The sequence below is a fragment of the Microplitis mediator genome, chromosome 4 (assembly GCF_029852145.1).
Source record: "Microplitis mediator isolate UGA2020A chromosome 4, iyMicMedi2.1, whole genome shotgun sequence".
Classification (NCBI taxonomy): domain Eukaryota; kingdom Metazoa; phylum Arthropoda; class Insecta; order Hymenoptera; family Braconidae; genus Microplitis; species Microplitis mediator.
The window spans coordinates 9,170,456-9,193,614 of record NC_079972.1 but is presented as its reverse complement, the minus strand read 5'-3'; the positions used below and the strand labels follow the sequence as shown (position 1 = coordinate 9,193,614).

General features: G+C 29.9%; 4 protein-coding genes across 5 annotated transcripts; 2 read left to right on the top strand and 2 right to left on the bottom strand.

Moving 5' to 3' along the window:
• Positions 1-9: 9 nt before the first annotated feature.
• On the bottom strand, positions 10-4,387 carry LOC130666574 (uncharacterized). Its single transcript, XM_057467686.1, has 6 exons — positions 4,187-4,387; positions 3,026-3,273; positions 2,388-2,719; positions 1,742-1,985; positions 652-932; positions 10-561 (listed from the first exon to the last, which is right to left on the bottom strand). Exons 1-6 carry the CDS (start codon positions 4,257-4,259, stop codon positions 312-314), a joined length of 1,428 nt encoding a protein of 475 aa, XP_057323669.1. The 5' UTR covers positions 4,260-4,387; the 3' UTR covers positions 10-311.
• Positions 4,388-7,087: 2,700 nt separating this feature from the next.
• LOC130666288 (SET and MYND domain-containing protein 4-like) lies at positions 7,088-10,575 on the top strand. The gene is made up of 4 exons (XM_057467121.1): positions 7,088-8,490; positions 9,141-9,415; positions 9,537-9,833; positions 9,910-10,575. Exons 1-4 carry the CDS (start codon positions 7,449-7,451, stop codon positions 10,186-10,188), a joined length of 1,893 nt encoding a protein of 630 aa, XP_057323104.1. The 5' UTR covers positions 7,088-7,448; the 3' UTR covers positions 10,189-10,575.
• A 1,778-nt stretch (positions 10,576-12,353) lies between these two features.
• Positions 12,354-20,293, top strand: LOC130666286 (zinc finger MYM-type protein 3). The gene is made up of 5 exons (XM_057467120.1): positions 12,354-12,508; positions 13,364-17,708; positions 17,793-17,914; positions 19,321-19,468; positions 19,540-20,293. Exons 2-5 carry the CDS (start codon positions 13,382-13,384, stop codon positions 19,812-19,814), a joined length of 4,872 nt encoding a protein of 1,623 aa, XP_057323103.1. The 5' UTR covers positions 12,354-12,508; positions 13,364-13,381; the 3' UTR covers positions 19,815-20,293.
• A 260-nt stretch (positions 20,294-20,553) lies between these two features.
• LOC130666289 (39S ribosomal protein L19, mitochondrial) lies at positions 20,554-22,714 on the bottom strand. Of its 2 annotated transcripts, none has more exons than XM_057467123.1 (3): positions 22,583-22,714; positions 21,687-22,422; positions 20,554-20,715 (listed from the first exon to the last, which is right to left on the bottom strand). In XM_057467123.1, exons 1-3 carry the CDS (start codon positions 22,647-22,649, stop codon positions 20,586-20,588), a joined length of 933 nt encoding a protein of 310 aa, XP_057323106.1. In that variant the 5' UTR covers positions 22,650-22,714; the 3' UTR covers positions 20,554-20,585. The 2 variants fall into 2 exon arrangements, with proteins under 2 accessions (XP_057323106.1, XP_057323105.1); XM_057467122.1 differs by having other exon boundaries at positions 21,687-22,425; positions 22,583-22,684.
• Positions 22,715-23,159: the final 445 nt, after the last annotated feature.

Here is a 23,159-nt window from a genome sequence, read left to right as displayed (position 1 = left end):
TGGAAAAACTAAAAAGTTCACATTTTTTTCCTGGTTTATTTTTTTTTTAATTTTCAAACTTTTGTGTGACACATTATAATCGATATTTTCATAAAGTTTTAATTACATGATTACTTTAAATGATTATTTTAAATTAAACGATTCAGTGATATCTTAGCACTCGAAAAAAACGAAAATATGATGAATTTTATGATTTTACACTGTAACAAATTTTCGGGGTGAACGCGGATTAAATCCGGAGTGAATTCAGATTGAAATAAAATCCATAATTATTCCGAATTCACTCCCGATTTTTTAAAGTGTATGACAATTTAGCTGAACAAAGATTTTAATTCAAAATCACTTTCTTCTTCATTTTCATTAAATGGCTCTTGATCTACAGGCGGTGGTGCCGATTTTTCAAGGACAATATCTTCCGACGGAGTCATTTCTCGAAGAAAACCTATTTTTTCTTCAATTTCCGGAATTTTGTCGTTAATCAGTTTTTCTACATCCACCTTATCAAGTTCATCTTGAAGCCGTCTCTTGACAGGTCCCTCAATGGCATCCATGATTTGATATCTTATGACCATATTAAAAGAAAATAATTACAAAATAAAAGTAAAACCTATACTTATATTTTTATATAAAGAAAAATCTTTTTAAGCATACCGTAATAAATTAGGTAATATATTTACTCCTGCTTCTATAATATAATCTAGTGTACCCGCGCCGTGTACTCTTGTTTGAATATTACCAAGCTCAAAATTAAGTTCTTCTAGAGATGCACGTTTCCGGGTATCCACAGGTTGACTTAATTTTATTTGCACTCGTAAATACTGAACCGTGAATGAAACTGTTCCAGCCCTGGAGAGATAACCCCCGATCAAACCCATTTCCCAGTGACTTTTACCTTCGATCTCTTGTGTGCCCACATCCATCATTGCATAAACCTTTAGTTTAAATTATTTAATTCGAAATAAATAATAACAAGTTGATAACCAATAAAAGTATGCTATTGCTTAAGGGGGATTAGGGTTTTGCACTTTTGAAAAATCGATTTTTTTTGTTTTTTCTTATAGTTAAATATTAAAAGAATATAATCCCAAAATTTCAAGTCAATCAGAGCTTTCTTGTCCCATCCTCCCCTAAGTTGAAAAAAAAAAATTTGTTTTCACTTTTTTTTTTATAAAACTTCAAACGCGTTTTTCTCGAAACCACTTTTTTAAAGGCCGTGATCACTGCCATTTGAAAACTACACGACCGATTTATTTCAAACTCGGTACACACTTTCTATATATAAAATACTTCCCCCCAACGTTTTCCATCCTCAAAACAGCGGAATTTTTCGTAAAAAGTAGCACTTTTCACTTAACATGACCACCAAAAATTTAGAAATGAACAAAAAAATTATCAGAGACCGTTGGGGGGAGGATTTGACGATGCTTTGACTAAATTTTAGAGGTATATTCGACTTGACTTCGGATCATTTTTAGCTGAGATACCGTGATCATCGCAAATCGTGTTTTTTTCAAAGGCGTTCTCGGAAAAGCTTTGTCACCGGCTCGTTTGTGGATATTTTCGCGCACAAATTTCAGGGAATGTTCTTGAAATGACACTTAACAATGTACAAATGGTTTTAATTAATTTACTCTATCCATATAGCTGAAAAAAATTCGAAAAAGTATTTTTTTTTTCACACTGAAACCTCTAGTTCCCCTTTAAGTGATAGCTATTATGTAATATACTATAATTAATTTACCGTTCCATTTTCCATAGTGAGTGTAATGTTACCCATACGATAAAAACTCGCAAGTCCAGTGAGCCAGGTGTGGCTTGACATAACAGTGAAAATTCCAACACTTTGAGAGTAATCCTTAATTCTATACGGGTCATATCCCATATCAGAAACTTGTTTGCGAGCCTCGGCAACTGCCATGTCAAAGGGCGAAATAGAGTTTGGAAAGTACTGCGGCAATTGAGATATCTGTTTATTTAATTCACCTCTAAAATTAGACGATAGTCATTTTTCACCACTTTTATTGAGCAACAACATCAATTACGATCGTAATATAATATATATCGCGTGCCAAATGCCAAAAGGGCGTATAATAGTTATACGCCCTTTTGGCTTTGAAGAACCAAAAGGGCGTATAATTTTTTTTTTTGGTGCCAATCGTTTTGTAAACATGTTTTAAGCCTCAAAATCAAAAAAAAATTTCCAAAGCCAAAAGGGCGTAAATCTTAAGATACAAAGATACGAAGATCTAAAGATATACGCCCTTTTGGCGATAGTACGTTAAAAATTTTTTTTTCTGCAGATCTTTACGTTTCGAGCGATTCTAAAAAGAATGACAAAAAAAAATTTTTTATACGCCCTTTTGGCATTTGGCACGCGATATCTTTACCTTATATTTGTATTAACTTCTTTAAGAATGAATGGTTTAACGCTGTCGAAAATAAAAACTCCTACAGAATTAACAACACTTTGAAACACTGATCCCAAAAAGCCAAGATTCTGAAAATCTAGATCAATATTTGAAAATGTTAAATCCATATCGATATCCTGGGCATTAAGTTTTCCATCTGGTCCAACTTGAAGTTTTGCGAGGGCCTGAACATTTACTCCGGTTAATTTAACAGTGTAATTTCCAGATGATCCTGGCAGCCATGATGAAAATGTAGAAAGTGTGTAAACTCCTCGAACATCAATCGTTTCAATGCTCAAAGAAGCTGAAACCTTTTAATTTTATTTTATTTTTTTAAAACGGCTGACTCTGCAGGGGTCTGAAAATTCCCAGTTTCGAGCTTCGAAAATTCAAATTAATTATAATTATTAGGTTTATGTTTCTGAACTTTTTTAAGAACTCAAAAATAAACATTTAATGGAGCTTTGACGGTTACAGCGTTTGGGTACTGGGTACTCAAATAATTTTTTGTCTTAACACATAAAACTCGCTCAGAATTTAAATTTTGCTAACGGGTTATCGATTTTTATTTTGCATTATAATATTTCGAATTTTTTTACGTCAAAGTTACAGTTTACCTGCATCAATGCTAATTCGGAATGTACGTGTTCAATCCGAAATTTTGAGAGACCATACATTTTGCTGGATTTCAAAACCATAGTATACATGGAAAACGAATATTTCATCTCTGGGATCTCCATTGGATCAGATATAGGGGCACCCGGAAGGCCGATAGGATCCGGTTGCTGATAATGCTTGAGTATTAATCGAATCTGGTCACCCAATTTTTTTTCTCCCTGTGCTATTTTCATCTTTGTATCATCTCCTAAAATGGATTTTTAATTATATTTGATAATTATAATAATCAGCAACTTATAATTAATTTAATTTAACTTATAATTAAAAGATGAGGCATGGAAAAGAATAGTTATTAAAATACAAGATGAAAGCTGAATTATCCGGGTCAAAAAAAAAACTTGACTTAGACTTGGTTTGCCAAGTCGAAATTCGGAGCCGTTTTTTTACAAGACAAACTCTACTTTTTTTACGGAAATATGAAATACATTGAGTTTTTGCCATGGTTTAGACTTAACTGGCTTACTTAGTCACGATTCAAGACGAAAAAGTCGAAATTGACTTGGTTTAGACTTATTCAACTTAAATTATAAGGCGGAAAAGTCAAAACTAAGGTGAAACGCAAAAAACACATTTCACACTAAAAAATACTGCTTGCTGTTGACTTGGTTCAGCAAGTCTAAAGTAAAGGGAATGACTGTCGTGCTTGAAGTGAAGACGAATAAGTTCGAACTAAGATGAAAAAAGTTCTAAAAGTTGACAAAAATTTAATTTAAGTTGAAAAAGTTGAGATCTTATCGAAAGATCGTCGGTAAATTGATAACTTTAAAAGAAAATGAAACGAAAAAACGAGCCTGAATCAAGTTTCATTTTTGACACGGATAATGTCAATAATACTCCTGACTCACGGCTGACTCGAGTCGCGTTCCTATTCAAAAAGAAAAGGACATTTGTTTTCTAGATACTCAAATATTTAAAAATAAGTTTCACTCTCGTTACAATATTATATTATTTTCTAAACAGTTAAGTATAGAACAAAATAAATAAATTAAATTTTAGTTATGATTATTAATATTATAGCTAATAATAATTTACATTGAAATGAAAAACTTATTAAGTATTAAATTATGCTAAACAAAAAAGATATAAATTCAATTTCCTACCGTCAATTGTAGTATTATTGCAGTTACAGAGAAAAATTCCACCAATAAAAATAAATAATTGAATTAATTCCATCTCACTTAGTTCCGAAGTGTGAACGCGTCTTTATAGAAATGATAACAGATTTATTTTCAAGTTCGTCTAAATTACCATATCGTCAATCAATTATTTAGTAATGGATATGCGTTACATTAGAGAAAGATGCGTCAGTAAATTGAACAAGACACAGGTCATTAAGAGTCGGGGTCATTTGCTTATCTTTTTTATTTTTATTTGATTCAATCTTCTGTGAAATTTTTGTTTATCTGAAATGTCAAGATCCGATAAAGTGTTAAATTTCGAAATAATTTGTTCGTTTATATTTATTGCTGTTCTGTTAGTTTATTGTCGTACGCGGAGAGAAAAGAATAGTAATTGTTGGAAATGACGAAGGTTTACAGGATCGTATTTAGTTTTATTTAAATAAATTATGTCTTTATTAATTTTAACTGTGATTTTATTTAGAATTGAAAAGAGCAATCGGAGGATACGTGCTTACAGCTTGGAGAGCTAGTTAAGACTGAATATTTATTTCTATATATTTCTTATCCTAGGTCCTTACATCCTACAGTTACATTTGGTCTACGTATAAGTTATAGCTTGCATTTTGTCTCACGAATATATCCAGTTTTATTACCCTGAGAGAAATATTCTTTTCGTTTTCAAAGAATTAATGAAACCTAATCCTGCTTTAAGGACAGAGGAAATGCAGACCAGATGTCCCCGCATTTTCTCCAAAGACACAAAAATAAAATATAAAATTAAAAAGTAAAAGTATAAGAGAGAGATTTTTTTTAACTGACGTACAATTATTCAACAGTAATGATTACCATTCTTCTTAGTAACTAGACCCATCTTTTGTAAAATGGTAAATAATGCTATGTAGAATATGATTCATTACCATTTTTCAGATAATGATTACTGTGTTACATTGAAACAAGTAAAATGGTAAAAATCGCTATCTAGCATGGGAATTAGGACTTTGTAGAATAGTACTCAGTCCCATCCTTGAATAGTTGTCATTACAGTTTAATAAATATATATAAGACAACGAAGTAAATATGCTCGAAAGTTTGCGCAGTAACTGGTATGAATATGTATGTAGGGGAGGGTGGGGCAGAGCGGCCCCCCTGAAATTGTGACCAAAAAAAAAATTTTTTTTTTTTCGACTAATTACTATAAATCCGATATGTTTGCGCATTTTAACCCCTACGCATGACATTTGGGGCAAAATGGACAAGCCCAAAATTTTGAAAAAGTGATTTTTTCATATTTTTATCGTCAAATTAAAAAAAAATTATCATAATTCCACATTTCTAGCCCTACGCATAACACCTGGGGCAAAATGGACCAGCCGAAACTTCCGAAAAAATTTTTTTTTCATATTTTTCGGCCGTTTCTCTATGTAAGAGGCAAATTTGGTCACTAAAAATTTATAAAAATAAAATTTTTTTCTTTTAGTTGATAAATTTTTGAAATAAAGTAAAATTGCCCTGATTAAACAAAATGATTAAAAATGATTTAAAATGATTTGTTTTTTAATCATTTTAAATACTTTTTAATCCTTCAAATCATTTCTAATCCTGTCTCTTATGGACATTTAACGTGTGAAATCATTTTTAATCATTTTGTTTAATCAGGGTGTAGAATTGATTTTGTTTTTTATTAAATAACAATTAGTAATTAAGGTAATCGAGAGTGAACGATTTTTTACGCTTTAAAAAATTTTTTTCGAGTAATCTAAAACCAAAAATAGTTGTCAAGAGAAAGAAATACATTCTTAATAATGAAAACAATTTAAAAAAAAAAAAAACGAAAAAACAAATTTTTTTATCACTTTTTGAAGGGGGGGGGGGCGCTCTGCCCCACAAAAAAAAAAAAAAAATTTTCAGAATTTTGGCAAAATGTCCATAAATTTGTTCGAAATAGGACAAAAGTAAAGTGATCTTATGGTTGAAAGCCATAAAAAATAATAATTGGCTTAGGGGGGCCGCTCTGCCCCACCCTCCCCTATTATGTATAATTCACACTGTTATACTTATTACAAATTTAAGACTATTCCTGTGACTGCAACAGGAATAACCTGTGGTTGCAACAGGACTAATCTTGTAACTGTCACAATTCGGATCCTATTGCAGCAACAAACTCATGCTACAGGACCTATTCCTGTTGCAGCAACATTTCTTTTTTTTCCGCGTAGTTAAATAATCAATTAAAATATTTTTATCCGCAGTTACTTCTAAAAATAGTCATTAATTTAAAAATAGAATTTAATTTTAAAATATAGTACATACACTATTACCGCGCGCGTATCGAGATACGCAAGCGCACTCAAAGCTGAGGTAAATTACAAAAAACGTGCCCATTGGGGTAAAATAAAATACATACAGAAATTTTAAAACCCTTGTGAGAGTTTTAAATATATATCCACATAATTATTCTAGCATTCATCGTTTTATTTCATAATAATCAATGAGCGAATCATTTGAAAGACAATTTAATTATAAATTAATATGAAATAAATTTGATATATTTATATACTCGCAAACAGTCACTACGTGACATTGAATTGCAAATAAAACTTTTATATCGACTTTATATTATAGTTCAATCGTTTAATTGATACCCATCCAAACAGAGATTTAATAATTATTACAACTGTTTTACTCTTTGTTTTATTATTTCTGACAAATAAATTAGATTTTGAATTCAAATAGTTGAAAAACTGAAATCAAGTAAGTCTACTGTTAACATTTTTTTGTATTAACTTTATATTTTATAATCAAATCATTAATCTATTTCAGGTGTATTAATAATAAAATTAATGTCTTGCAATCAGCATTATAAATCTTATTGAGAATCTCATATTTATTTTTAAAATTGTCAGATTTTTTAAATTTAAAAAGTGAATTGTTAACAAAGAAGTTACAAAATAATTAAATGGAAATAAATGATGAAATTAATTGAAATAAAAATTCTGATAATTATAACTAATATATAGAAGAGAATATAATATATACAAGTGATTTTTCTCAAATCAGGTGATACCAATAAATGCTAAATCGATAATCATTAATTATTTTACTCAAACGGTTAAAATTGTACCATTACTTAAAAATTGATCAATGAAAAGTCAATCGTGTTGTAATTTTGTAATTTTATATAAATGATAGAATAATTTAATACGACCAGTAAATAAATTTCATATTCCATACTATCGCAGATATGGCTGAAACAAAATCTTTTCCGTTAGATATCGTTGAAATTTCAGTGAATAACGATATCCCTGAAGATTTAAAAGATCAAGAAGAAATAATGGCGCACGTGCTAGGGTGTATGACAGTCACTGATATTCCAGGAATAGAAGACATGAATATTAAAAATAAAAAAGCTGCAATTAAAATAATAACTGAAGCAAATAAAATTATGCTAGCTGAATCATCACAATCTGTGATAGAATTGTACTCTAAAGCTATTGCTTTTGCACCTCTTGGGTCTTACGAACTAGCTAGAGCATACGGTGACCGCTCGGTTGCATTGTTCAATAAAGGGTACTACGAAGATTGTTTGAAAGATATAGAGAGAGCCTCACAAATCGGTTATCCAAATGAATTGAAAACGGAATTATATACTCGTCAAGCCAAGGCTTTATGGGCAATCAAACCAATAATGCGGCCTGAAGTTCAAAAAGCAATAACTAAAGCTCAATGTTGGATGTCAGAAATAGATGAAACAAGTCAACAAAAAATTAAAACATCTTTGAGTTTATTATTGAAAAATTATTCGTTAAATGCATCATTCATACACTATGACTTTAACAAATTTTTACCATCAACGCCTCAAGATAATCCTCAAATAGTGGGAGCTTCCAGTGCTATAGAGCTAAAACATTCTGAAAATTATGGGCGTCATATCGTTGCTACAAAAGATATTAAAGTTGGTGAAGTTGTTTTTGTACAAAAAGCTTATGCGCTCATTAATTCTCGCCATCTATGGTATAGCCATTGCTGGTATTGTTCGAAACGTACATGGTCTAGTGTATCTTGTGAGACTTGTGTTCATGTTATTTATTGCAACGAAGATTGCCGAGATAAAGCTTGGAACGAATATCATGATATGGAATGTAAAATTATATCTCTGTTATTGTCAATGGGTCAGTGTGAATGGCTTGATTTAATGGCTGTAAGAATAACGATAAAAGCAATTAAAGAAGCAGGTTCATTACAAGCTCTGAAAAATAATCTTGTAAAAATCAATGAAATGTCAGGTATTTCATTACTTTCAACCATATTCCAAAATAATAGTATATTGTGCGACAAGGGATGAAACAAGACGATTTCAGACGATTTCAGACTAGGGTGAGTTGGCTGTCCGAGCCGCAGTCTGAAATCGTGTTTTATCCTGAGTCACACACTATATTTTTCATGATTACCTGCATCCGAACTTCGAGATTCAGTATCAGCAGTCAGTAAGAAACAAGTTAATTTCAAGCCGATGATGCGAGAAATGTTAGAGAATGAGAAATATGTGATTTACAGTCACTCATTAAATAGTAAATAAGACAAAAATATTATTTTTACTCATTTTTTAGTAATTTTATTTGGTTAATTAAAATTGTCATTTAAAAAATGAAATGAGTAAACTGAAGTGACAAGTAAACAAATGAGAGTAATAAGGCTGCAAATGAACATTAAATATAACTGACACCGGGCAGAAACAATTGTGTTTCTTGCCAAGGGAAGAAACACACATGTTTCTGCCCGCTGTATGAAGGTATTTTTGAATTACGAATTCGCTAGCAGTTGTTTGCAGCATCGGCTTGAAATTAGCTTGTTTCGACGGGCTGTAGAGACACTGAAACTTCAAGTTTCGATGCTGGTATCATGAAAAAATTTTATTTCGTCAATGATATTTCAGATTCGATTGAAAAAGTCTTAACTCATGGCTTACATGATCGCTCGGAATATTCTACAGTTTATTCTTTGGTCCATGATGTTTCATTTAGAGAAAAATCAGAAGTTGAAGGTCTTTTATTAAGCAGTGTATACATTCTTCATTCCTTTGCTTCATCATCTACATTATTAGGTGTTGGGATTAATGGCATACGAGACTGTATAAATAATGAGTGGGCAGTTTTTTTAGGATCGTTGATTTTAAGAAATATACACATTAGCTCATTAAACTGTTTTTCTGTACGCAAATCCACGTTTTTACAAAACTATTTGAATTTTTTTGGTATCCAAGCTTATATAGATTAGAAATCTTATATTATATGAGTTCATCTATTTAAACTTTTTTAAATATTGTTTTTAGCTGTCTATGCCATTTATTGACATGAAAAGAGGAGATTCACTTGGATCTTTTGCAAGTTTTTTTAATCACAGCTGTTTTAGCAATGTGTGCCCCGCACACTATGGAAACTTAATGACATTCCGAGTCACTCGACAAGTTAAGAAAGGTGAACAATTATTCATATCTTACGGACCAAATTTTGACGAACTTCCTACAGCCAAGCGAAAAAAACAGCTTAAAGATGACTATAATTTTTTGTGTGAATGTATAGCATGTCGTTATGATTGGAATCCTTCAACTATTTTTCCATCTTTGACTGTAAGTATTACTATTGATCTACTATATTCTGTCGTAAATCCTGAGATTGGCTGATTTGTATTGTTAATTTTTTTAGAATAAATCTGCATTGACTGAAGTTGAATCAAAGATAAAGGATCTAATACAAAAAAACGATAAAACAATTGTAACAACTATTCAACCAGTTTCTAAAAGCAACGAGTTAGATAGTAATTTATACACCATAAAATCATTAACTGATCTTTTAAATTTATTCTGTGAAAATGTAAGCTATCGATCTCGTGAAATGTTATCTTTCAAGGTCTTATTGGAATCTAATTATTCAAATCATGCTGATATTTATAATGACAATGCCTTTATCATGAAGAGTATGTAACACTCGTTGAACATACTCTTTAAAACTGAATTAGTGAAAATTATTGAATATTCACTATTTGCTAGTGAATTTAGCTAATTCACTTTCAGATAGTAGATAAAAAAATATATTGTATTGTCGAAACCAAACTTCATAAAATAATTACATGTACATAAATTTAAAACAATGTCTGGATCGATATTAATTAAATCTGCTCTGATTACTTGAGTAATAAGAGATCTCTATTCATTTTATATTTTAAAAATATATTGATACTAAATTAGACAACAAAATATAAAATAAATGTTGAAAGTATTCGAGAAAATATTGTTTTCATTGTTCGCAACTTTGTTTATATCACCGATTAGTGTCTTTTTCAAGAATAAAAAACCATTGTCGCTCCTAAAGTTTTCTCTTATCCTGTCATTTCTTCTGACAATGTGACTGAAGCTGTCATTTTTTTTTTTTTTTTTACTTTTTGGACATCGTCCCAAACGGGACACGTGCCAGTTTTTTTATATTCTGGCCTACTATACTGCACCGCATTTGTCTGGGATGTCACAACCAGTGACCTAAGGAAACCCCCAATAAATTCGGTCAGTACAGTCGATCGCTTTGCTTGTAACCTTCACCTTGCTAGTGAGGCCTAGTTTAAAAATATAAATCAAAACATGAAAACATTTATTCCTAGTCTATTTCTTAACATTTAAAAAATATATAGTTGATACTTTAGAGATTAGTTCGTTAAGATACTTGACCACCTTGGAAAGCTAAAAAATACATTTTTAATCAGTTTTTTTTTCAGGCTCTGTATAAGATGTAACAATGATTTTTTTTTAAACTTTTATTTAAAGTATACATTGTAATTGTAATTGTTGTTTCTGTTTCCCGGATACATAATCCATAAAAATTGGTTAGAAATAAGACAGGAAGATTATCAGAAACATTAATTAATTAAAAAAATAAAATAGAGTATAAAAGCAAAGAAAAAACAGAATCAAATATCGTGCAATTCACAGTGTATCGTAAAAAGCTAAGTTGAAAAACCGGGCGTGTAATATTCGCATAAGCAGAAAGCCCTCAAGCGGCAGCAGCACTGTAAAAAATAGAATAAAGCTTTAATTGAATGTGTGTCTTGGCTCATTAAAACTTTCGAGGCTCTATGCGGTTGGAGAAAGAATTGGCGGTATTGAACAAAGATGGGGCAATCATTGATGAGGTGTTCCATTGAATCTGGTTTTCTTGTGTTGCAAATTGGGCAAGGCCATCCTGGATTGAATTTATAGCACAGTTGGTTGAAGTATAGATGATGATATAGTATTTGCTAGCGAGTTTTACTTGCAGAAAAACCTTCAGTGCTTGGAAATTAATCCTACTATTTGAAGCATATAGAATACAAAAATACTTGAGTTTTTTTAAATTTCTTACATGTGCATATTTTAAACTTTCCGCTAAGAAAATTGTAAATTTTCGAAAAATTCGGGAAGTTATTGTTTTTTTTTTTTTTTTTTTCTAAATTAAATTGTTGAAAAAAAAAATTTTAAAATTGTCAATTGTCTGCTAACTCCAGGATATAATACAAAAATTAATTATAAAAATGAATAAATTAAATAAATTTTGGCGCAAAAAAAATGACTTATAATTGGTTATGACGTCATTACATCTGTTGGAGCTTAGAACCAATGAAAGTCACACAATTCTCTTGTATTTTCTTTTTGTTGTGATTCTGATAGGGTAAACATGGATATTTTTTCATCTCTCCGTGAGGTGGCGCGTCGGAACCGATTTAATGACGTCACTAGTGTTTGAATTTACAGTTTTTAATTTAAAAATTAATCGAGAAATCAATTATTATAAAAGTTTTTCCTCAATTTTTCTTAACAACTTTCATTAAATTTTAAGAAAAAATTTTAATTACAAAACATGCAACTTCTCTAGTATTTTAAATTTGAAAGATTGTGCACTCGTATAAATATTTCGCTACTTTTAACCATAGATGGAGCGACGTAGACAAAAAGTTTCTTTTCTCGTCTTCTATCTGTCTAACCTTAAAAAAAAAAAACAAGCCACCGAATTAATAAAACAGCCAATTAAAAGAAAGTATTTTTTCAACCGGATAATGAAATATAAATAACATTATTGCTAAATAAAAATCCACCTTTATGCGTAGCTGTTGATGGTGTGTTAAAATTTTTTAAAGCATCGAGCATCCTCTGTAGCTCCTGTTGTAAATTTAATTCATATATATGTGTAATGAGAATGTGTGTAACTTAACGATACGATAATAATGTTCTGCATGAAAAATTATAACTAAAAAAATCTACAAACGATAAATAAACAAGTATGGCTATTTATATTTTATCTATACTCAATCAATAATTTATTTTACTAACAAAAAATAACTTTTTAAAAATTATTTTTATTTTTTTTCCCAAAAAATGACTTGGCGGCTATTCTACTGCACACTTATGCCGACTATTTATTATTTTTTTATAATTCAAAATCAACATTTTAAGTCATTAAACGTAAAATTTTAAAATACTTATTAATTTATGACGATTCTTATAAATATTTCTTACAAAATTAACCTCAATGTCACTGGTAAAAAAAAAAAAAATAAAAAATAGCATAACCTAGCATTTTTATGAGTGTTACTGTAGCATACATCAGATGAATTTAAAATTATAAATAAATAGAGTAAATAATTTAAAAAATTAAATTTAAAAAAAATGCGCATTTAAGAAATTTCAAAATTAATAAGTGCATTTTTTTACAAATATTTTTTTTTAATTATTTACTCTATTTATTTATAATTTAAAATGTATCTCTGATACATTCGCACTCATACTTTTTAAATGAGTGTAAACGTAGCAGACATTCGAAAATTTTTAAATTACATCTAAAAAAATTAAATAACTAAAACAATAAAATTAAAAAAAATGCATGCACTGAATTTTGAATTTTCTAAGCATGTATTTTTTTAAAATTTTTATTTTATAAACATTTTAATTTATTATTTCAAAGTTTTAAAAATTGTCAGATGTCCGCAAACTTTACTTTCATTTTTTTTTTAATTATTACTTTTTTTATTTCAAATATATTTTACCAGTAAGTTGCTACCAATAAATTCATTACTATATAAATAAAATAGTTATTTATCAACATAAACATTAAAAAATTCAAATATATATTCTAGATTTAAAAAAAAACAATTATGGAAAAAAAAGACGAAACGAGTGTTGCTGTTGCTGAAAGTTCCAGTGATAAAGATACTTCCTCAAGTAATTCAACAATTGACAATACTCAAGTAGCTGCCAGCACTGAAGAACCAGTAGAGAATGAAAAAATAACATCTAATGACATAACAAGTCTTGATAAATTAGTAACCAATGAAACTGAATTAACGAGCGTTAATGAAACTACTAAAGTATCAACGAGTTTAATTGATACTGCCAATGAATGTGATAAATCTAAAGGATCTGATGTTGATTCTTTGCCACCAGTATCTACTGAATCAAAAATTTCGAGTAAAATTCTATCAGCTGATGTAGCGAAAGATTCAACAGAAATAATGAGCGTATCTAGTGGGACTGATACTGAATTAAAAGATAAATTAATAGAAGATAATAAAACAACTGATCCATCGGAAACGGATCGATTAGAAGCGACAGTGGAAGTAGAAAATGAAGCTGAAAATATTTTATTAAAGTCTACTGATGATAAGGAAAAATCTGAAATTGAACTAGTATCTGTAGATTCCCCCGATGAGACAACTGATTCAACGGGTGTAGATAAAATGACTGATGATCTTCAGATAATTGATGACAAAGATAAAGATTCGAATGCTTCAGAGGCACAGAAAGATTCTTCAGCAAGTTCTGAAGATAAACTGACCTCAGTGGAAGTTGATTTAGAAAATCAAAACAAAGAGGACTCAAGTAAGTCATCGGAGCAACCAGAGAATACAGAATTTGTCCAAATAGTTCAGGATAAACAGGATGAATCTCAAATTGAAAGTCAGTCAATGGACGCTGAAGATCCTTTTGGTGGCGATACTCTTGCTGCTGATTCAGAATCACTGGATACAGTGGATTTAGAAGAACGGAATATTAATTTCCAGCAACTTGGAGATCAAGCAGACAATCTTCAGGATATTCTAAGTGCTAAAGACTCGGCAGATCCTGCTGATAGTAATCAATCATCAGTTCCTGATAATGATGAAACGACAAGTGAATCTGATAAATTTAAATCATCTTCCAAAGAACGCAGAGATTCGGGAGACAAAGTAATTGAAGAAATAACCATCGAATTGACGAATTCAAGTGACAAAGACGATGGTCCTGCTGGTAAAGATGATAAAGTTGATGACAATGAGCCAGATAAAGATAAAAAAGATGAAGATAAAACCAAAAGCACTGGAGATCAGTCATCTGTTTTACCTGGTCAAGATGACGAGCTCTGTATTGTTCCAGACAATACTAAAATAGTAACAGACCAACCGACTGATAAAGAAATAACTGCTGACAAAATAAATGAAAAAATCATCGAATCAAATGACAAATCTGAATCACTATCTCCTGAATCCGTTGAAAAAATAGTTTTGGTAAACCAAGCGCAAGTTAATCAAGAAGCCAGTGATGCTCCAATAATTACACCAACTGTAACAGTTGTATCTGCATCATCTCTATCCTCTGCTGCGACAAATCAAAAAGAGAAAGACAAAGACAGCAAAAAAGATAGCGATCAAGATAAAAATAACGATTTAAAAAAAATTACAGGAGTTAAAAAATTAGGATTAAAAGTCGTGGACAATATTATTGACGTTGAAGCTGAGTCTAAAAACTCAGAAGTCCAAGAAATAAGTAGAGTTGAATTTTGTAAGCAATGTAAGAGTGAAAAAGTATGCAGTCATCAGCTAAAAGTAGGCAATGAGATTCAAAAATTTTGCTCATCAGCATGTCAAAGTACGTATGCGTCAACAAACAATTTAGCAACAGATATACCAAGCGACGGAGCTAATTCAAAGTATGAAAAACGCTGTGCTAATTGTTTATTAATTGTTGAGACAAATGACGAGCGTAATTTATCATGGGAAACAATGGAATTTTGTAACGAAGAATGCTTGGGTAAATTTCAAACAAAATACGGCAGTTATTGTCGTAACTGTAACGGCAATGTTGCAGCAATGAGTTTAGGTAAATACTGCGTACGTTTTGGATATGACGTGCGTCAATTTTGTTGTTCAACATGCTTGGAAGAATTTAAAAAAGGTTTAAAAGTATGTAGTTACTGTCAAAAAGACATAAGCTCTGGTTCTGATGGTTTTTTGGCGCCAGTTGGTGATAAAGGACAATTTAAAGATTTTTGTACTCAATTTTGCATGGAAAAATATTCTAAAATGAATTCAACAGAACCTCCAACTCCTGAAAAAAAATCATGCAGCGTTTGTCAGGAGGAGAAAATCGTTTACTGTGAAGTACAAGTTAATCATTTAGCGCCAGTGGCAATTTGCAGTGAGCCATGTTTTGCCGCATTTAAATTTGTTAATAAAGTTGATCCAGACCAATGTTCAACTTGTAAAAAATATTTCGATCAAGGAAAAAAGAAAAATACTGTGGTATTTTATCAAAATGAAGCTCACACGTTTTGTAATAAAACTTGTCTTAATATATTTATAATAACGCACCGTAAAATAGTACCATGTAATTGGTGTAAAGTTAAAAAATATAATTTTGATATGATTAAAAAAGAATTGAAAAATGGATCAGTCATAACGATGTGTAGTTTAAATTGTTTAACACTTTATCAAGTATCAATGAATGCTGTATCATCACGGCGTATACATTGTGATTTTTGTAAGGAATTTGCCCAAGCTCAATATCACTTGACAATGTCTGATGCTACAATACGTAATTTTTGTCGTTACGACTGTGTAATGAAATTCCAAGCACAGTATACTAAGTCACCAATAACAATACCTGGTGGTGATGATTCTAAAACAACTTCGACAGCAACAGTACCTGTGCCAACGGGTACGCCTAAACGTACGTATCCAGCAAAATATCAAATGCAAATGCAAACAACAGCTAAAAAACCCAATGAAATGGTCAATGTCCCGAGTATAACAATCGCTGGTCAAAAATCAATGCCTGTGATATCGTCAGTTAAAAGTTTAGCTTCTAATGGACAAACTGTTGCAATATCACAAAAAAATCCAACATCGATAAGTGTCGGTACAAACAATGTTGCTAATTTAAATGCTAATGCAACTCAAGTTATTTACAAACAACAAGTAATAACAAGACCAGTCAGTCCGGTTAAAGTTCATAATAAAATGACTCAGTGCAAACCATTGATGCATACAAAAGGCGTTTCAGTAAAACCTCATCCTTGTACAAAATCAACTCAAACTGATGAAATTCCGAAAATTTTGGTTCCTATTCCAGTTCCTATTTATGTTCCATTCCCAGTACACATGTGGAGTTTTCCATTTCCAGTACCTGTACCATTTCCATTGCCAATACCTGTACCTATTTTTATTCCCACAACACGGAATAGTACTAAGGGTATTTTTAAAGAATTAAAAAGGATACAGGATAAAGTGCCATCGGATCCATTTGAAGCTGAATTGCTTATGATGGCAGAAATGGTAGCTACGGATAAGAAAACTGACAGTGATTCATCAGATTCAGCAGATGAAAATAACGGTGAAGTTGCTGATGGTAATAATACGCTGGGTGATGATATGTTACAAGAAGCATTAAAAATGACAACAGGTGAATTAGAAGACGCTGCTGTTGATTTAGAAGCTGCATTGACACCTAATACTATTACAGCTGGACAAAATTCTACAAAATCAACTGAAGGTAATGCTGCTAGTGATTCTACAGATAATTCAGAATCAGCGGCCACAAATAAAGGAAGGAAACGTGTTATTCCGTACAATAAAACACGTGGTGGATCTCTTAAAAAAGGACGTAGATCTAGTAGTACTGTCAGTAACAATGCTAATGATGTTGATGTTACTTCACCTGAAGAATCCATAGCGACAACAACAATAACAACGGGAACAGGGACAACGATAACTAAAACAACAACAACAGTAATAGCAGCACCAGCAGCAACAGAAACAGAAACAACCCTAACTACAATTACTGAACCACTTGAAAAACCAGACGCTAATATGGCACTGAAATATACTTTTGGTGTAAATGCATGGAGAAAATGGGTCGTTGCTAAAAATAATGAATTAGAGAAACAAATAACAGCCACTAAAAAATTGAAATTATTTAAAACGGATCTTCTACAACTGACTGCTGATGAACTTAATTATTCGCTTTGTCATTTTGTTAAGGAAGTGAGAAAACCTAATGGAGCTGAATATGCACCAGACACAATTTATTATTTATGTTTAGGAATACAACAATATCTTTTTGAAAATAATAGGATAGATAATATTTTTACTGACACATATTATGAACAATTTACTGATTGTTTGAATGATGTGGCGAAAAAATTTTCTGTTTTGTACAATGACGCCCGTAAGTATCATTTTATTTGTGTAAATAAATACATATGTGAAAGTTTAAATACATATATTTGATATAATCGTTTTTTAATTTTAGAATATATTGTAACACGGGTTGAAGAAGAACATTTATGGGAATGCAAACAACTTGGAGCACATTCTCCTCATGTACTGTTAAACACTTTGATGTTTTTCAATACAAAGCACTTTAATTTAACGGTAATTATAATTTATTAATTAATTAATTATTTTTAAATTTAATTTGCTAAACATTTCGCACAATATTTCTCTGTGATATCGATGGGAATCTATTAATACTTTAAACATGTTTAAAATAAACACGTAATAATTACGGGCGTGCAAATAATTCGAACTCACTAATTATTTGTATTCAAGTGAATGTTAATATTTTTATTATTCGAAAAGTTCGTACTATTCGTGAATTTTTGAATTATTCATCAGTTTTAAAGATATTCGTAAATATTATCATACGTTAGATAAAATTTTATGATTGAAGTTCGAACAGAATATTCGAATAATCTGAAAGTTTGTAATTTGTCGAGTTATTTTATTCGAATCGAACACTATTCGCACTTCCCTAATAATAATAATAATAATAATAATAATAATAATAATAATAATAATAATAATAATAATAATAATAATAATAATAATAATAATAATAATTTTTTGTAATGAAGGGATAACGGCTTTACTGATCAACTTAATTGACTTCCTTTATTTAATTATTGGGTAACGTTTCGTTTAAATGATTTAACATCTTCAGACCCTTGCTTCTGTACAATCAATACAATAAAATTTTATAATTATTATATGTTATAAATTTTATTGTATTGATGAAGATGTTAAATCATTTAAACGAAACGTTACCCAATATTTAAATAAAGGAAGTCAATTAAGTTGATCAGTAAAGCCATTTCCCCTTCATCACAAAAAATATCAATCTCTGATCGTTTCATTAATTCACAATCGAACAATAATGATAATAATATCAAAATAACATCACGGTTAAATAAGAGCACAAACAACAGATATATCAGGATCTCCTGTTCGAAATTGACAAACTTCACCCAGACTACCGTGTCATTGTTGGCATCCTTAAAGGGAATATACAAAGTATACGGTGAATGTCAGTAAATGAACAGTCGTATTTTTAAAAATTTTAATATAGAAAGATGCAAAAAAATTATAATACAAGTTCTAAAAGTTGTCAATGAAACAGTATTCAAGTATTTTCTTTATGTAGTATTGTGATTAAAATTTAAATGATGTAGTTGAAAATTAAATAATGTTCATTTACTGCTCATGTTCATTCGCTAGATCGATCATTCTATATAACGTTAAATAAAAGACACAAAAAATAAGTGTCAAGTTAATTAACAAATAAATTAAGTTTATATAATTCTTTGATTGATATGATCAATGTAAAACATCAATAGGGATTTGTAAAATTAATTTTAAATAAAATAAGAGACCTAGTACCCAATCACTCATGTATTTGTACTAGTTCCCTGATCCGGTACTAGGTCTCTTACTTAAATTAGTTTATTAAAATAAAAACTTAAAGTTTAAATTAAAATATTAAGTAATATTTTTTATAACAGTCAGTAGATGAACATATGCAGTTATCATTTTCTCATATTATGAAACACTGGAAACGAAATCCAACTGTACAAAATACAGTTACTGCTGCTAAAACTCCTGGTTCACGGAACGTACTTTTACGATTTTATCCACCCCAATCAACTCTAGGTTTGTATTACTTTTATTTTAATTATTAAGTATGCAATTAAATCCAGTAAATATAAATAATTTAATTACAGAAGCCAATTCTAAAAAGAAAAAAGTATATGAACAACAAGAAAATGAAGAAAATCCACTACGTTGTCCAGTAAAACTTTACGAATTTTATATATCCAAGTGTCCAGAAAGTGTTAAAACACGTAATGATGTATTTTATCTCCTGCCAGAACGGAGTTGTGTACCAGACAGTCCGGTTTGGTATTCAACATCACCACTTGCTAAAGAACATCTTGTAAAAATGTTAAATCGTGTTAAAATGGTTAAAGAAATTAACATCGCTCTACTGTCCACATAAAATTTTTATAATTTTACAATTATTCGTTTATTTTCGTTATTTAATTAAAAATAACAAATTATGTTCACTGTAAGTGAATATTATTTAATGAGACGATTAAAAAGTATATTAAGCTGAAAATTTTTTTTACTAAAAGACAATTTTTTTTTAAATCTTTTTATTATAAAAAATCTATAGATTTAATGCCTAATTATTTGTCTCGATCTAGATCAAAATTAAAGTATGTCCAAAACTGTATATACTTATAAAAAGGAAAATGATAAATCTCAATTTCATTATTAAATAATTAATCGTCATTAATAGCTTCCATAATATTTTTATTAGTAAATATTATCATTTTTTATGAGCTCTTCTGTAATAACTAGTTTTTAAGCAAAGTATTATACTTTTTTCCGTAATGTACAGATAATCAGTGCGATATTGTGAGAAAAAAAAAATAGTAATGACTAAAGTTTTTTTTATCATATGCTTTTTTATAACTCACATTAAAAATCCATACAAAAAAAAACGAAATACTCTTTTGTACATAGGGTAAAATTATTAAAAGATCTTGTATGCTAAAGAAATATCCACTACTATAAAAAAAAAAATTGATTGGTTTTGTGATGTCACTACAATTGGTTGATAAAATACATTTTAAAAACAAATAAATGAATGTATGTCATTAAATGTAAGTGAAAACAAATGTTTTGAATACTAAGAACCTTTTTTTCTATCGATTGTTCAATTTTTATTGATAATATTAAAAAAAAAAAATACAATGAAACAAAATTACGCTTTTTTGGTTGGACGAAGGAAACCACGTTTACGTTTCAATTTCTTTCTTGATATCTCTAGGCTGTGCAGTTTCGTGTAGACTTCTGAATAAATGGCTTGTTGTTCTTCATCAGGAATAGTTTCCCTGAAAATTAATAAGCAACAGTGAATAAAAATATTCGGCGAGAATTCAAAGTTTATTTTTGAAAGTTTATTAAATCTAAAAATCTAAAAAGTGGATTTTTTTTTTACGGTTTTATCACACGAATCGTAAACTACTGAATCGATTAGTTCACTAAATATCGTACGACGGTCCAATTAAAAAATATAAACCGGCCCGCAGAATTAATCTTCATTAAGATTTTTTAATTTAAAAAATCTTATAGTTACATCCATTCTCAGACAATGCCCGCCACTTTTTAAAAATTTTCAATGACTCAATTGCTATGAGCGTATCGAAATTTAATTAATTAATTAAAAAAAAATTAAAACTTAAATTGAAAAAAGGACAACGCGGAAGTAATTTCGCCGAGATATAGAATTTTTTAAAAATTACTTACAGTTGATATTAATTGGGAGTTAAGCGAAATTTGTTTCATAAATTTTAGCCTACAAAATTTGAAAATTCTAATTTAAAAATTGACATGAAGATTTTACTGAAATTTATTTAACAAATTTTAATTAACTTTTAATTGATGTCAACTGTAAATAATTTTTTAAAAATTCTACATCGGCGAAATTACTTCTGCGATGTCCTTTTTTAATTGAAGTTTTAATTTTTTTTAATTAATTAATTAATTAAATTTTAAAACGGTTATGACAACTGAAAGTCATTGAAAATTTTAAAAAGTGCGGGCACTGTCTGAGAATGGCTTTAATATTCACGGTTATTTTGTCGCCAGCAACTAGTCGCGGTACCCGTTCTGTATATCATTTAATTTTTATCTCTTATTCCTATTCTTTATCTCTTATCTTCCTTTTCTTAAGTCTCTTAAAAATTGATGAAATTATTTATTAAAAATTACGCCTGTCAAATTTCATTAAAATTTGATTGCAAAAGTGGTTTCACTGCCAAAGCAAAATTTAAAAAACCAACAAATAACAATTAAACTTTACCTGTAAATTTTCATAAGATCATATTTCTCCCAGGGCTTAGCACTGACATCGCGTTTCCTCAACCGATTTGCAGACAATAAACTGAAATTAGCAGACAATCCTTTCATATTTGATTGTTCCCACTTAGCACCCCAAGGTAATGGTTTCAAAGGCACTATAGTTTTATTAACGGGAACTGGGGTCCCCTCTGGCAGATATTCCGTATCCATGTCAAATGGAAATGTACTAAATTCATTGGGTGCATCTCTCAGATAAAACAATTCATCATCTAATCTTTTTTCAAGCCTTAGACATTCTATTTTTTGAATAGCTGGATCATACATGTCATAACGTACTTCCACTCCCTGATGGTCAACGACATTTCTGAGTATAAAAGCAGCTCTTAAACCACAACCAGTTCGTTGAATACAAATCCCAACAAATCTATTTGATTTTCCTGGAGCATGCGGCTCTGAATAAGTGACAGCAAGTATCGAGCCGACATAAAACTCCGGAATATCAACAAATTTTCTCCTTGACAGCATATCCATACGTTCTAATCTTTCTCTCAGATAATTACGATGCTCTGGTGCTGGGTCTGGTAAAAACTCGGGATAAATAAATCGATACTCCTGTGGACCACGATCTTGAGGTTTTGAAAAACCAAGAACGTCATCATTATTTTTATCAGATCCTTTGTCGGTTTCAGTTGTTTTATTTTCCGGTGCTTGTGTTCCAAGACATCTTGCCTGTTTTCCTACTTATAAATATCAAATTATATTCAATTTCGGCATTTAATTTTTAAGGTTATGATTTTAATTGGAGTATGAAATTTATAAATCACAACTTAAATAATTATACATTCATGTAATTAAATAACTGATAGTATAAATAATAAATATCATGTTTTACTTTACCTAAGGTTTTAAAAGTATGATAATTTTTTAAAAGATTTTGTGTAAACACTCGTCCTACTGCTGACATTTTTATTTTTTAATCTTTATCTAGAAAATAATGAGTGTGAATGTAGCAGATATGTGACAATTTATAAATTTGAAATAAATAGATTGATGAATTAAAATGATGAAATTTAAAAAAATGCGCGTACGGATTTCGCATTTTTCTAAATATGCATTTCTTTATTTTTATCCTACGGACATTTTATTTATTTATTTAAAAATTTGAAAAATTGACAATTGGCTGCTACATTCACACTCATAGAAAATAACCACGTGAAAATGAGATATTTTGAATGGAGAAGAGAACACGTGACTACTCTGAATGTTCAAAAATTTTAATTAATAAATTTTTTAAATAATTTAAAAAATATGAATGTGAATGTAGCAGATATGTGACAATGTATAAATTTTATTGACAGTAAAGTTGGCGGACATCTGAAAATTTTAAAAATTTTAAAATAATAGAATAAAATTTTCTCAACAAAAAAATTAAAAAATTGACTTTTAGAAAAATTATAAAATCAGTAAATGCATT